General features: G+C 38.6%; 1 protein-coding gene across 2 annotated transcripts in view; it reads left to right on the plus strand.

Annotated features, from left to right (window-relative positions):
- The window catches only part of TFPI (tissue factor pathway inhibitor), a 47,188-nt gene that overhangs the window by 14,778 nt on the left and 17,138 nt on the right, over positions 1 to 15,272 (plus strand). For both annotated transcript variants that reach the window (XM_022567226.3, XM_089916580.1), the window contains 2 exons: positions 4,087 to 4,263; positions 4,941 to 5,036. In XM_022567226.3, coding sequence (XP_022422934.1) covers positions 4,087 to 4,263; positions 4,941 to 5,036 — 273 coding nt within the window. The remainder of the gene's footprint in view (positions 1 to 4,086; positions 4,264 to 4,940; positions 5,037 to 15,272) is intronic.

Consider the following 15,272-nt stretch of genomic DNA (forward strand, 5'->3'; position numbering starts at 1 on the left):
TAGTGATCAAATGTATTTTTCTTTCTCTTGTAATACAGTATATTATAAAACTTTTTTAAACAGCTTTATTGAGATATAATTCACATGCTAAACAATTCAGCCATTTAAAGTACACAATTTAATAACTTTAGTATATTTAGTATTGTGCAACCATCAGCATAATCAATTTTAGAACATTTTTATCACACCCCCCCAAAAAAAAAACCTCTGTAATCACTAACAGACACTGCCCCATTTCTTCCGGCTCCCCCAGCCCCAGGCAACCATTAATCCACTTTCTGCATCTATAGATTGGCCTATTCTGGATGTTTCATAAAAATGAAATCATATAATATATGGATATATAGATATATATGGATAATATATGGATTTCTGTGTCTGACTCATTTCACTCAGCATAATGTTGTCAAGGTTCATCCATGTCGTAGCAGATCTCAGTACTTCATTCCTTATTATGACAGGATAATATTCCATTATATGGATAGACCACATTTTGTTTATCCATTTATCAGATGATAGACATTTGGGTTGTTTCCACCTTTTGGCATTTGGGAATAATGTTGCTAGGTACATTAGGGTTCAAGTTTTTGTGTGCACATGTGATTTCATTTCTCTTGGCCTAGACACCTAGGCCTCGGTGTGGTTCTAATAGGCATTCCTTTTAGAATTCTGAGTGAAGTTGAACATCTTCATGAATTACCTGTTTAAATCCATTGCTTATTTTACTGTTGGGTTGTTTGAATGTTTCTTATTTGTGATATTGTGATTTATAATAAAGATATAGTTGGTCTTCCTCCTGTTGTCCCTGGCACAGAGCTCAAAAAACCCTTGGAATTTCCTGACTTGAGCCTTAAATGTATCTTTTGTTATGTTAATTTTGTGACTTCCGGGACAGCTCCTCAGTTGGGAGGACTGCTGGTTGCCAGGGGAGCCAACCCCTTGATTAGAGGGTTGAAACTTTCAATCCCATTCCCCCTCCACCACCTCCGGAGAGGGGAGAGGGGCTGGAGGTTGAGTTCAATCACCAATGACAAATGATTTAATTATTCATGCCTGTGTAATGAAGCCTCCATAAAAACACAAAAGGACGGAGGTCAGGGAACTTCCGGGTTGTTGAACTTGGGGAGATTCGGGAAGAGTGGATGCCTGGAGAGGGAAGCTCCGCCCCTTCCCACATACCTTGCCCTGTGCATCTCCTCCACCTTGCTGTTCCTGAATTATATCCTTTTGTAATAAACTGGTGATCTAGTAAGAAAACTTTTCTGGAGTTCCGTGAGCCAAATTAATCAAACCCAAAGAGGGGGGTGTGGAACCTCAGATTTACAGCCTTGTTGGTCAGAAGCCTGGGGGGTGGGGGGGGCAGGGTGCACCTGAACATTTTTAACATCTTTATTGGAGTATAATTGCTTTACAATGTTGTGTTAGTTTCTGCTGTATCACAAAGTGAATCAGCTATACGTATACATACATCCCCATATCTCCTCCCTCTTGCATTTTCCTCTCACCCTCCTTATCCCACCCCTCTAGGTGGTCACAAAGCACCGAGCTGATCTCCCTGTGCTATGCGGCTGCTTCCCACTAGCTATCTATTTTACATTTGGTAGTGTATATAGGTCCATGCCACTCTCTCACTTTGTCCCAGCTTACCCTTCCCCCTCCCTGTGTCCTCAAGTCCATTCTCTATGATTGTGTCTTTATTCTTGTCCTGCCCCTAGGTTCTTCAGAACCATTTTTAAAAATAGATTCCATATATATGTGTTAGCATACAGTATTTGTTTTTATCTTTCTGACTTACTTCACTCTGTATGACAGACTATAGGTCCATCCACCTCACTACAAATAACTCAATCTCTTTCCTTTTTATGGCTGAGTAATATTCCATTGTATATATGTGCCACATCTTCTTTATCCATTCATCTGTTGATGGACACTTAGGTTGCTTCCATGTCCTGCCTATTGTAAATAGTGCTGCAGTGAACATTGTTGTACATGACTCTTTTTGAATTATGGTTTCTAAGGTATATGTCCAGTAGTGGGATTGCTGGTCATATGGTAATTCTATTCTTAGTTTTTTAAGGAAGCTCCATACTGTTCTCCATAGTGGCTGTATCAATTTACATTCTCACCAACAGTGCAAGAGGGTTCCCTTCTCTCCACACCCTCTCCAGCATTTATTGTTTGTAGATTTTTTGATGATGGCCATTCTGACCAGTGTGAAGTGATACCTCATTGTAGCTTTGATTTGCATTTCTCTAATGATTAGTGATGTTGAGCTTCCTTTCCTGTGTTTGTTGGCAATCTGTATATCTTTTTTGGAGAAATGTCTATTTAGGTCTTCTGCCCATTTTTGGATTGGGTTGTTTGTTTTTTTGATATTGAGCTGCATGAGCTGCTGGTATATTTTGGAGATTAATCCTTTGTCAGTTGCTTCATTTGCAAATATTTTCTCCCATTCTGAGGGTTGTCTTTTTGTCTCATTTATGGTTTCCTTTGCTGTGCAAAAGCTTTTAAGTTTCATTAGATCCCATTTGTTTATTTTTGTTTTTATTTCCACTTCTCTAGGAGGTGGGTCAAAAAGGATCTTGCTGTGATTTATGTCATAGAGTGTTCTGCCTATGTTTTCCTCTAAGAGTCTTATAGTGTCTGGCCTTACATTTAGGTCTTTAGTCCATTTTGAGTTTGTGTATGGTGTTAGGGAGTGTTCTAATTTTATTCTTTTACATGTAGCTGTCCAGTTTTCCCTGCACCACTTATTGAAGAGGCTGTCTTTTCTCCATTGTATATTCTTGCCTCCTTTATCAAAGATAAGGTGTATTATAAAAATTTAAAGAAGTAGGATTTTTCCTTGTCCCATATATTAAACTTAACCATGGGAATAATAGTTACATTCACCTTAAGAAACAAGAGGCAGTAAACAATGAACAAAATAACTTTCAAATTGGTACTTTGAGAAGTCATAGAAAATAGATATTTTACTCTATATTAAAATAGGATGTTTTAATTAGTAAAACAATTTTTTCATAGGGGATTGGTTTTTCTACTGTTGCAGAAATCATTAACATTATTAAATACATACTGTTTTTATAATAAAGCACTCACGAATATTGCTTCCCTGAGATAAATGCAAGATGCTTTAAGATGTGAGAAGATGCTACTGTTCATTTTTGCAGCTATGGTAATATATAGTTGCAGGGGGAAAGAAATGGGGATATTGGAACTTTGCCCTAAAAAATTCAAGCCCAATATATCTTGCAATCATCATAATTTTAAAAATAATTTATTGCTTTTCTTTCCAGAGTATGCATGTAAACAAGGCTTGTAATGTAGATCACAGTGGTACAACTTTTGTGACAGCTATGTTTAGCCTGGTTTGGAGCACTATCAAAGAATGGGTATTAGACTTTTTCAAAAGCCTCTCCAATCCCTGAACATGTATTTCCTGTCTGCCTCTGCACTATTGGAGTCATTCCAATGCCTGGAAGAAAAATAAGAGACACAGTGGAGGAGGATGTCATACCTAATACAGATATTAATTTCAGCATAAGAATTCAGGAAATTCTAAGTATAGCCATGAAAGCTTCCATACCCCTCAAAGCTTCTCCCTTTTTAAAAAATTGAAACCATTCTAATGAAGCAACAAAGTATACTTAAATGAGACTGCACACCTGAAAAATAAGAAATATTTGTAGATCTTTCCTAAATGTTGATGCACATAAGCTTAATAAAAATAATTAAACCAAATTTTTGCCATAATATTTTGGACTTCCAAACCAAGGGTAAAAAGACCCAATATCTTTTATCCTCTCAGTTCATGAAAGAGCTGATAGTTAATGCCCTACTAATTTACTGTGAGAAATTTAGAATTTGAAATTCCAATAGACACAATGTATGACAATAGTTGTAACTCCCTTATTCTAAATGTCACAGTAGGTATAGTTGTGGATAAAGTTATATTTTACCTTTTATCTTTATCTTTTCATATTTGCTCCTTAAATAATTTCAACTTAACCATTTATATTTTTAATTAACGTAATTAAATTATTAACAAAAAGGAATACTGCTTTCTGACATTTTTATAATTTCTAGAAAAGCCAGATTTCTGCTTTTTGGAAGAAGATGCTGGAATCTGTCGAGGTTATATTACTAGGTATTTTTATAACAATCAATCAAAGCAGTGTGAACGCTTCAAGTATGGTGGGTGCCTTGGCAATCTCAACAACTTTGAATCACTGGAAGAATGCAAGGACACCTGTGAGGACACATGTACGTTCATTTCTCATCTCCTTTTACTTCATTTTATAGGCATTCTTTTTAAAATAAGGCATCCTAGAGGATGTTCAGGCTTACCCAGATTTTGTTGCAGCCATGCAAATGAAGATCCACTGTAGTAACTCTTAATCTGATAGAAATTAGTCACCATGTTAGTTTATTTAAGAAACAGATAATTAAGAAATTTATAGTGGAAATTATTTCCATAGAAATTGTCTTTAGGTTACATTATTTAATCTTCCTTTCTGAGAATACTGTAGTACAATTTAGGCACAAGAGTAGGACTGCTGAAATCCCTTAGGCTTATAAAAATTTGAGAGCACGTGGTTCTTTAGAAACTACCACCTAAAATCAGTCAGTTTTATCTGAGCCTAAAATTAAAGGAGTGACTTAAACATTAATTGTTACCTTTTTTGTTTTGACAAAGAACCACAAAGTTACTCGTGAAAATATTATAGTATAAGATACATATATAAAGATATAAAGATATATATATATCTTATATATATGAGATATAAAGATATATAAAGATTCACTAATTTAACATACCAATGTGAATAAAATTTCTAGACATCTACTTTTCTTAACACAACTTCTGTGCTTTGCTTTATGCGTACAATTATGAGCTTGTGAAAATGTCTTCTATTTTAATTGGCTGTATTTTTTTCCAGTGAATGATTTCCAGGTGGATGATTATAGAACCCAGCTTGATGCTGTGAATAATGACTCCTTGACTCCCCAGCCTACCAAGGTACCCAGCTTCTTCGGTAAGACTCTCTTTTAATTGCTGCCAGAAAAATATTATCATGGTAACAATAGAAATAGAATGTATATGAGAACTATGCTTTTTAGAAAATTTTACTTCTTTTATTTAATAATAGGTGTGTTGAAATACTGAGATTCAAAATTGCTTAAGACCTTTTGTCCCAGAAAAGTGATAATTTTCCTAATCTATTTTAAAGTATGCTTTGTAGTAGGCTTTTGATTACATATCCCATGAAAACTTTTACATGATATTTAACTCTGCACCAAATTTATCTTATAAAATAATGCTAGGAATTATCAACTTCATCATTGTAATGGCAGCAGTGCGTCAAAAGCATCCTAAAGTGTTCTTTTTTTTTTTTTTGCTAATTAAAAATTTATTATTTTTTAAATTGAAGTATAATTGATGTACAATATTATAAAGTAAAATGTGTACAATATAGTAATTCACAATTTTTAAAGTTTATACTCCATTTATAGTAATTATAAAATATTGGCTATATTCCCCATGTTGTACAATATATTCTTTTTTTCTTTTTTTTAAACATCTTTATTGGGGTATAATTGCTTTACAATGGTGTGTTAGTTTCTGCTTTATAACAAAGTGAATCAGTTATACGTATACATATGTTCCCATATGTCTTCCCTCTTGCGTCTCCCTCCCTCCCACTCTCCCTATCCCACCCCTCCAGGCTGTCACAAAGCACCGAGCTAATATCCCTGTGCCTTGCGGCTGCTTCCCCCTAGCTATCTACCTTACTACGTTGGTTAGTGTGTATATGTCCATGACTCTCTCTCGCCCTGTCAAAGCTCACCCTTCCCCCTCCCCATATCCTCAAGTCCGTTCTCCAGTAGGTCTGCGTCTTTATTCCTGTCTTACCCCTAGGTTCTTCATGACATTTTTTTCCCCCTTAAATTCCATATATATGTGTTAGCATACGGTATTTGTCTTTTTCTTTCTGACTTACTTCACTCTGTATGACAGACTCTAGGTCTATCCATCTCATTACAAATAGCTCAATTTCATTTCTTTTTAAGGTTGAGTAATATTCCATTGTATATATGTGCCACATCTTCTTTATCCATTCATCTGATGATGGGCGCTTAGGTTGTTTCCATCTCCGGGCTATTGTAAATAGAGCTGCAATGAACATTTTGGTACATGACTCTTTTTGAATTTTGGTTTTCTCAGGGTATATGCCCAGTAGTGGGATTGCTGGGTCATATGGTAATTCTATTTGTAGTTTTTTAAGGAACCTCTGTACTGTTCTCCATAGTGGCTGAACCAATTCACATTCCCACCAGCAGTGCAAGAGTGTTCCCTTTTCTCCACACCCTCTCCAGCATTTATTGTTTCTAGATTTTTTGATGATGGCCATTCTGACTGGTGTGAGATGATATCTCATTGTAGTTTTGATTTGCATTTCTCTAATGATTAATGATGTTGAGCATTCTTTCATGTGTTTGTTGGCATTCTCTATATCTTCTTTGGAGAAATGTCTATTTAGGTCTTCTGCCCATTTTTGGATTGGGTTGTTTGTTTTTTTGTTATTGAGCTGCATGAGCTGCTTGTAAATTTTGGAGATTAATCCTTTGTCATTTGCTTCATTTGCAAATATTTTCTCCCATTCTGAGGGTTGTCTTTTGGTCTTGATTATGGTTTCCTTTGCTGTGCAAAAGCTTTGAAGTTTCATTAGGTCCCATTTGTTTATTTTTGTTTTTATTTCCATTACTCTAGGAGGTGGGTCAGAAAGGATCTTGCTGTGATTTATGTCATAGAGTGTTCTGCCTATGTTTTCCTCCAAGAGTTTGATAGTTTCTGGCCTTACATTTAGGCCTTTAATCCATTTTGAGCTTATTTTTGTGTATGGTGTTAGGGAGTGATCTAATCTCATACTTTTACATGTACCTGTCCAGTTTTCCCAGCACCATTTATTGAAGAGGCTGTCCTTTCTCCACTGTACATTCCTGCCACCTTTATCAAAGATAAGGTGTCCATAGGTGCGTGGGTTTATCTCTGGGCTTTCTATCCTGTTCCATTGATCTATCTTTCTGTTTTTGTGCCAGTACCATACTGTCTGGATTACTGTAGCTTTGTAGTATAGTATGAAGTCAGGGAGCCTGATTCCTCCAGCTCCTTTTTTCGTTCTCAAGATTGCTTTGGCTATTCGGGGTCTTTTGTGTTTCCATACAAATTGCGAAATTTTTTGTTCTAGTTCTGTGAAAAATGCCAGTGGTAGTTTGATAGGGATTGCATTGAATCTGTAGATTGCTTTGGGTAGTAGAGTCATTTTCACAATGTTGATTCTTCCCATCCAAGAACATGGTATATCTCTCCATCTATTTGTATCATCTTTAATTTCTTTCATCAGTGTCTTATAATTTTCTGCATACAGGTCTTTCGTCTCCTTAGGTAGGTTTATTCCTAGATATTTTATTCTTTTTGTTGCAATGGTAAATGGGAGTGTTTTCTTGATTTCACTTTCAGATTTTTCATCATTAGTATATAGGAATGCCAGAGATTTCTGTGCATTAACTTTGTATCCTGCTACTTTACCAAATTCATTGATTAGCTCTAGTAGTTTTCTGGTAGCATCTTTAGGATTCTCTATGTATAGTATCATGTCATCTGCAAACAGTGACAGCTTTACTTCTTCTTTTCCGATTTGGATTCCTTTTATTTCCTTTTCTTCTCTGATTGCTGTGGCTAAAACTTCCAAAACTATGTTGAATAAGAGTGGTGAGAGTGGGCAACCTTGTCTTGTTCCTGATCTTAGTGGAAATGCTTTCAGTTTTTCACCATTGAGGATGATGTTTGCTGTGGGCTTGTCATATATGGCCTTTATTATGTTGAGGAAAGTTCCCTCTATGCCTACTTTCTGCAGGGTTTTTATCATAAATGGGTGTTGAATTTTGTCGAAAGCTTTCTCTGCATCTATTGAGATGATCATATGGTTTTTCTCCTTCAATTTGTTAATATGGTTTATCACATTGATAGATTTGCATATATTGAAGAATCCTTGCATTCCTGGAATAAACCCCACTTGATCATGGTGTATGATCCTTTTAATGTGCTGTTGGATTCTGTTTGCTAGTATTTTCTTGAGGATTTTTGCATCTATGTTCATCAGTGATATTGGCCTGTAGTTTTCTTTCTTTGTGACATCCTTGTCTGGTTTTGGTATCAAGGTGATGGTGGCCTCGTAGAAGGAATTTGGGAGTGTTCCTCCCTCTGCTATATTTTGGAAGAGTTTGAGAAGGATAGGTGTTAGCTCTTCTCTAAACGTTTGATAGAATTCACCTGTGAAGCCATCTGGTCCTGGGCTTTTGTTTGTTGGAAGATTTTTAATCACAGTTTCAATTTCAGTGCTTGTGATTGGTCTGTTCATATTTTCTGTTTCTTCCTGATTCAGTCTTGGCAGGTTGTGCATTTCTAAGAATTTGTCCATTTCTTCCAGATTGTCCATTTTATTGGCATAGAGTTGCTTGTAGTAATCTCTCATGATATTTTTTATTTCTGCAGTGTCAGTTGTTACTTCTCCTTTTTCATTTCTAATTCTATTGATTTGAGTCTTCTCCCTTTTTTTCTTGATGAGTCTGGCTAGTGGTTTATCTATTTTGTTTATCTTCTCAAAGGACCAGCTTTTAGTTTTATTGATCTTTGCTATCGTTTCCTTCATTTCTTTTTCATTTATTTCTGATCTGATTTTTATGATTTCTTTCCTTCTGCTAGCTTTGGGGTTTTTTTGTTCTTCTTTCTCTAATTGCTTGAGGTGCAAGGTTAGGTTATTTATTCAAGATGTTTCCTTCTTCTTAAGGTGGGCTTGTATTGCTATAAGCTTCCCCCTTAGAACTGCTTTTGCTGCATCCCATAGGTTTTGGGTCGTTTTGTCTCCATTGTCATTTGTTTCTAGGTATTTTTTAATTTCCTCTTTGATTTCTTCAGTGATCACTTCATTATTAAGTAGTGTATTGTTTAGCCTCCATGTGTTTGTATTTTTTACCGATCTTTTCCTGTAATTGATATCTAGTCTCATGGCGTTGTGGTCAGAAAAGATACTTGATACAATTTCAATTTTCTTAAATTTACCAAGGCTTGATTTGTGACCCAAGATATGATCTATCCTGGAGAATGTTCCATGAGCACTTGAGAAAAATGTGTATTCTGTTGTGTTTGGATGGAGTGTCCTATAAATATCAATTAAGTCCATCTTGTTTAATGTATCATTTAAAGCTTGTGTTTCCTTATTTTCATTTTGGATGATCTGTCCATGGGTGAAAGTGGGGTGTTAAAGTCCCCTACTATGAATGTGTTACTGTCGATCTCCCCTTTTATGGCTGTTAGTATTTGCCTTATGTATTGAGGTGCTCCTATGTTGGGTGCATAAATATTTACAATTGTTATATCTTCTTCTTTGATTGATCCCTTGATCATTATGTAGTGTCCTTCTTTGTCTCTTGTAATAGTCCTTATTTTAAAGTCTATTTTGTCTGATATGAGAATTGCTACTCCAGCTTTCTTTTGGTTTCCATTTGCATGGAATATCTTTTTCCATCCCCTTATTTTCAGTCTGTATGTGTCTCTAGGTCTGAAGTGGGTCTCTTGTAGATAGCATATATAAGGGTCTTGTTTTTGTATCCATTCAGCCAATCTGTGTCTTTTGGTGGGAGCATTTAGTCCATTTACATTTAAGGTAATTATCGATATGTATGTTCCTATTCCCATTTTGTATATTGTTTTGGGTTCGTTATTATAGGTCTTTTCCGTCTCTTGTGTTCCTTGTCTAGAGAAGTTCCTTTAGCATTTGTTGTAAAGCTGGTTTGGTGGTGCTGAACTCTCTCAGCTTTTGCTTGTCTGTAAAGGTTTTAATTTCTCCATCAAATCTGAATGAGATCCTTGCTGGGTAGAGTAGTCTTGGTTGCAGGTTTTTCTCCTTCATCACTTTCAGTATGTCCTGCCACTCCCTTCTGGCTTGTAGGGTTTCTGCTGAGAGATCAGCTGTTAACCTTATGGGGATTCCCTTGTGTGTTATTTGTTGTTTTTCCCTTGCTGCTTTTAATATGCTTTCTTTGTATTTAATTTTTGACAGTTTGATTAATATGTGTCTTGGCGTATTTCTCCTTGTATTTATCCTGTATGGGACTCTCTGTGCTTCCTGGACTTGATTAACTATTTCCTTTCCCATATTAGGGAAGTTTTCAACTATAATCTCTTCAAATATTTTCTCAGTCCCTTTCTTTTTCTCTTCTTCTTCTGGAACCCCTATAATTCGAATGTTGGTGCGTTTAATGTTGTCCCAGAGGTCTCTGAGACTGTCCTCAGTTCTTTTCATTCTTTTTTCTTTATTCTGCTCTCCAGTAGTTATTTCCACTATTTTATCTTCCAGGTCACTTATCCGTTCTTCTGCCTCAGTTATTCTGTTATTGATCCCATCTAGAGTACTTTTAATTTCATTTATTGCGTTGTTCATCATTGCTTGTTTTATCTTTATTTCTTCTAGGTCCTTGTTAACTGTTTCTTGCATTTTGTCCATTCTACTTCCAAGATTTTGGATCATCCGTACTATCATTATTCTGAATTCTTTTTCAGGTAGACTGCCTATTTCCTCTTCATTTGTTAGGTCTGGTGCATTTTTATCTTGCTCCTTCATCTGCTGTGTGTTTTTCTGTCTTCTCATTTTGCTTATCTTACTGTGTTTGGGGTCTCCTTTTTGCAGGCTGCATGTTCGTAGTTCCCGTTGTTTTTGATGTCTGTCTCCAGTAGCTAAGGTTGTTTCAGTGGGTTGTGTAGGCTTCCTGGTGGAGGGGACTAGTGCCTGTGTTCTTGTGGATGAGGCTGGATCTTGTCTCTCTAGTGGGCAGGTTCACGTCTGGTGGTGTGTTTTGGGGTGTCTGTGGCCTTATTATGATTTTAGGCAGCCTCTCTGCTAATGGGTGGGGTTGTGTTCCTGTTTTGCTAGTTGTTTGGCATAGGTTGTCTAGCACTGTGGCTTGCTGGTCGTTGAGTGAAGCTGGGTGCTGGTGTTATGATGGAGGTCTCTGGGAGATTTCCGCCATTTAATATTATGTGGAGCTGGGAGGTCTCTTGTTGACCAGTGACCTGAAGTTGGCTCTCCTACCTCAGAGGCAGAGCCCTGACTCCTGGCTGGAGCACCAAGAGCCTTTCATCCACACGGCTCAGAATAAAAGGGAGAAAAAGTAGAGAGAATTAGTAGAAGTATGAGGAAAGAAAGAAGGAAAGGAGGAAAGGAAGGAAGAAAGAAAGAAGCAAAGAAGGAAAGAAAGGAGGGAGGGAGGGAGGAAGGAAGGAAGGAAGGAGGGAGGGAAAGAAGGAAAAAAGACAGAAAGAAAGAAGATACAGTAAAAATAAAATAAACTATAATATAGTTATTGAATTAAAAAATATTTAGAAAAAAAAAAAAGGGACGGATAGAACCTTAGGACAAATGTTGGAAGCAAAGCTATACAGAGAAAATCTTATACAGAAGCATACACATACACCTTCACAAAAAGAGGTAAAGGGGGAAAAATCATAAATCTTGCTCTCAGAGACCACCTCCTCAATTTGGGGTGATTCGTTGTCTAAAGGAGGGAAGGAAGGAAGGAAAGAAAGAAAGAAAGAACGAAGGTAAAGTATAATAAAGTTATTACAATTAAAATTAATTATTGAGAAAAAAATTTTTTTTAAAAACCATGGACAGATAGAGCCCTAGGACAAATGGTGGAAGCAAGAGTATACAGGCAAGATCTCACACAGAAGCATACACGTACCCATTCACAAAAAGAGGAAAAGGGAAAAAAATCATAGATCTCGCTCCTAAATTCCACCTCTTCAATTTGGGATCATTCCTTGTCTATTCAGGTATTCCACAGATGCAGGGTATATCAAGTTTATTGTGGAGCTTTAATCCGCTGCTTCTGAGGCTGCTGGGAGAGATTTCCCTTTCTCTTCTTTGTTCTCACAGCTCACAGGAGCTCAGCTTTGGATTTGGCCCTGCCTCTGCGTGTAGGTCGCTGGAGGGCGTCTGTTTTTTGCTCAGACAGGACAGGGTTAAAGGAGCCGCTGATTCGGGGGCTCTGGCTCACTCAGGCCGGGGGTGGGGGGGGGAAGGAGGGGCACTGCGTGCGGGGCGGGCCTGCGGCGTCAGAGGCGGCGTGACGTTGCGGCAGAGGTCGGCGTGACGTTGCACCAGCCTGAGGCCCGCCGTGCGTTCTCCCGGGGAAGTTGTCCCTGGTTCCTGGGAACCTGGCAGTGGCGGGCTGCACAGGCTCCGCGGAAGAGGGGTGTGGAGAGTGACCTGTGCTCGCACACAGGCCCCTTGGTGGCGGCAGCAGCAGCCTTAGCGTCTCCCGCCCGTCTCTGGGGTCCGCGCTTTTAGCCGCGGCTCGCGCCCGTCTCTGGGGTTCGTGCTTTTAGCCGCAGCTCGCGCCCGTCTCTGGGCTTCGCGCTTTTAGCCGCGGCTCGCGCCCGTCTCTGGGGTTCGCGCTTTTAGCCGCGGCTCGCGCCCGTCTCTGGAGTTCCTTTAAGCAGCGCTCTTAAACCCCTCTCCTCGCGCACCAGGAAACAAAGAGGGAAGAAAAAGTCTCTTGCCTCTTCGGCAGGTGCAGGCTTTTCCCCGAACTCCCTCCCGGCTAGTCGTGGTGCACTAACCCCTTCAGGCTATGTTCAAGCCGCCAACCCCAGTCCTCTCCCTGCGCTCCGTCCAAAACCGAAACCCAAGCCTCAGCTCGCAGCCCCGCCTGCCCCGGCGGGTGACCAGACAAGCCTCTCGGGCTGGTGAGTGCCGGTCGGCACCGATCCTCTGTGCGGGAATCTCCCCGCTTTGCCCTCCGCACCCGTCGCTGTGCACTACTCCGCGATCCCGAAGCTCCCCCCTCCGCCTCCCGCAGTCTCCGCCCGCGGAGGGGCTTCCTAGTGTGTGGAAACTTTTCCTCCTTCACAGCTCCCTCCCACTGGTGCAGGTTCCGTCCTTATTCTTTTGTCTCTGTTTTTTCTTTTTTTCTTTTGCCCTACCCAGGTACGTGGGGAGTTTCTTGCCTTTTGGGAGGTCTGAGGTCTTCTGCCAGCCTTCAGTAGGTGTTCTGTAGGAGTTGTTCCACGTGTAGATGTATTTCTGGTGTATCCGTGGGGAGGAAGGCGATCTCTGCGTCTTACTCTTCCGCCATCTTCAAGGTCCCCCCCTAAAGTGTTCTTAAATTGAGCATAGCGTTGGAGAAGTTCTCTGGTGTTAGTCACAGGACAGATTAGGAATTCGGTGACTAACCATCCGTAAGGCTATGTCACTCTGAGAGAATTTTCTTTTGGATGTATGCAGAACACTTTTCTGGACTCTGTCCTGTCAACATATTTGTCAAATTTAAACAAACATACAGGAAATATGCTCACAAAAATGCAGAGCTGGGAAAATAATGGAAATACTGGAAAACATAACCAGACACCACAAATATCTAGACAGAAACAACCTAAAAAGTTGAAAGTTAATGGGATGAATGTAATTCTTTCTAAATTTAAAAAGTCACAAGTGCTTATTCAGAAATTGGAGATTTTGCTTAGAAGCAGTCCGTATAAGTGTTAAACGTAAAGGTGGCATGTGTTGAGAGTTCTGCGGCTATTAAAATTTCAGCCTTAGGGTAAAAAGAGACATAGTGTCTGGGGCACAGGTTCTCTACCCCAGCCATGTGTCAGAATTGGACGGGGTTCAGAACCAGAATGTCTTTGAGCATCTTTCTTTACAAAAAACAAACAAGCAAGCAAAACTTCTGCCCAGATGGATTTAAAGGACTGCAAATGTTGTCTGTGGTTTATCTAGAATGAGGAATATAGTCCTACATTGACCTGATGATGTCTGTGGACTTGCTTCAGCCCTGAATGCCATACCTTAGAAGTCACTGGACTGAGACTTAGGACTGGAAAGTGTAAGGAGATGTGAGATCTAAGAGAGAACATTATATATACTCTCAGTACTTGAAACACTGTCATGTGAAAGGAAAATTAAATTCTGTACATGCCTCACTCAATCTTCTCCATTTCAGTCTTCCCTGTCCATATCCCCCCGGTTCCTTATCTCCCTCAACCCAGCCTAAGAATCAGAATTAATGAATGAAATCTAAAGTACAAATTTCTTTCTGTAAAGTGTTTATTTTTAATGTGAGGTCTTCAAAAATGAATGAGTGCTTCAGTGACTAAATTCCCCAAGTTGCAGGCATTCAAATAGTGTTCCAATAGTACTTGCAGTGTCATAAAGGGCATGCAAAATTTCAGAGGGAGTTAGTATATTCAAAATGCCTTCAGTCTTTAGATTTTATAATTAGAGCAGTGAAGTATTACATCTGTCACTGCTTGCAATTATATAAATACATTTTATAATAATTTAAGAAAATACAGTTCTATGTTTATGTAAAAACTTGTTCAACGTTTTAGCAAATGTGTAAGGTTCTCCGTGGATATTAGGTTCTTTTGAAAAGATGTAAACCCTTTAAGGTTTTGATTCAGTGTACAGGAATAAGAATATGCCCTGCAATACAAATAGAATAGCATTCATTTAAAATTCTTTTCATTAAAAACAATCCTCAGGTATTTGAATATTCCAAAAATATAGCTAGATTGTGTTGTTATTAAGTGAAATATTTATAAATATAATTTTAATGTTTCTCTTTCTGATGATAATAGAAAAACATTTTAGAAATTTTGTTCAATGTTACTGGAAAATGGTTTGGTAATTTTTTTTAATTGCTATTTATTCTCAACCATAATATTGCAAATTAGCATGAGAATATATATTTTCCAGTGAACCCTCTTGACTCAAGATATTTGAATGCTTATTAAGCACAACTGAGGTTTAATTTTCTCCTTTCATTTCCATATTTCAATATTAATAGGCTACATAGGGGACCTCAAATATTGAAACTTGCTCTTCCTTAAAGAGGTTTTTGTTTTGTTTTGTTTTTGCGGTACGCGGGCCTCTCACTGTTGTGGCCTCTCCCGTTGTGGAGCACAGGCTCTGGACACGCAGGCCCAGCAGCCATGGCTCATGGGCCCAGCCGCTCCGCGGCACGTGGGATCCTCCCGGACCGGAGCACGAACCCGTGTCCCCTGCATTGGCAGGCGGACTCTCAACCACTGTGCCACCAGGGAAGCCCTAAAGAGATTTTTTATAAATGTTTTGTAAGCATGGCCCTGTGCAAAAGTGAGAGCAAATTATTTGATTTTGATTTTTTGTCCTGAATTGTGAGGATCT

This window comes from Delphinapterus leucas, chromosome 8, assembly GCF_059928025.1.
Source record: "Delphinapterus leucas isolate spDelLeu-1000000601 "Yukka" chromosome 8, BTC_Dleu_Yukka2, whole genome shotgun sequence".
In the NCBI taxonomy this organism is placed as follows: Eukaryota; Metazoa; Chordata; class Mammalia; order Artiodactyla; family Monodontidae; genus Delphinapterus; species Delphinapterus leucas.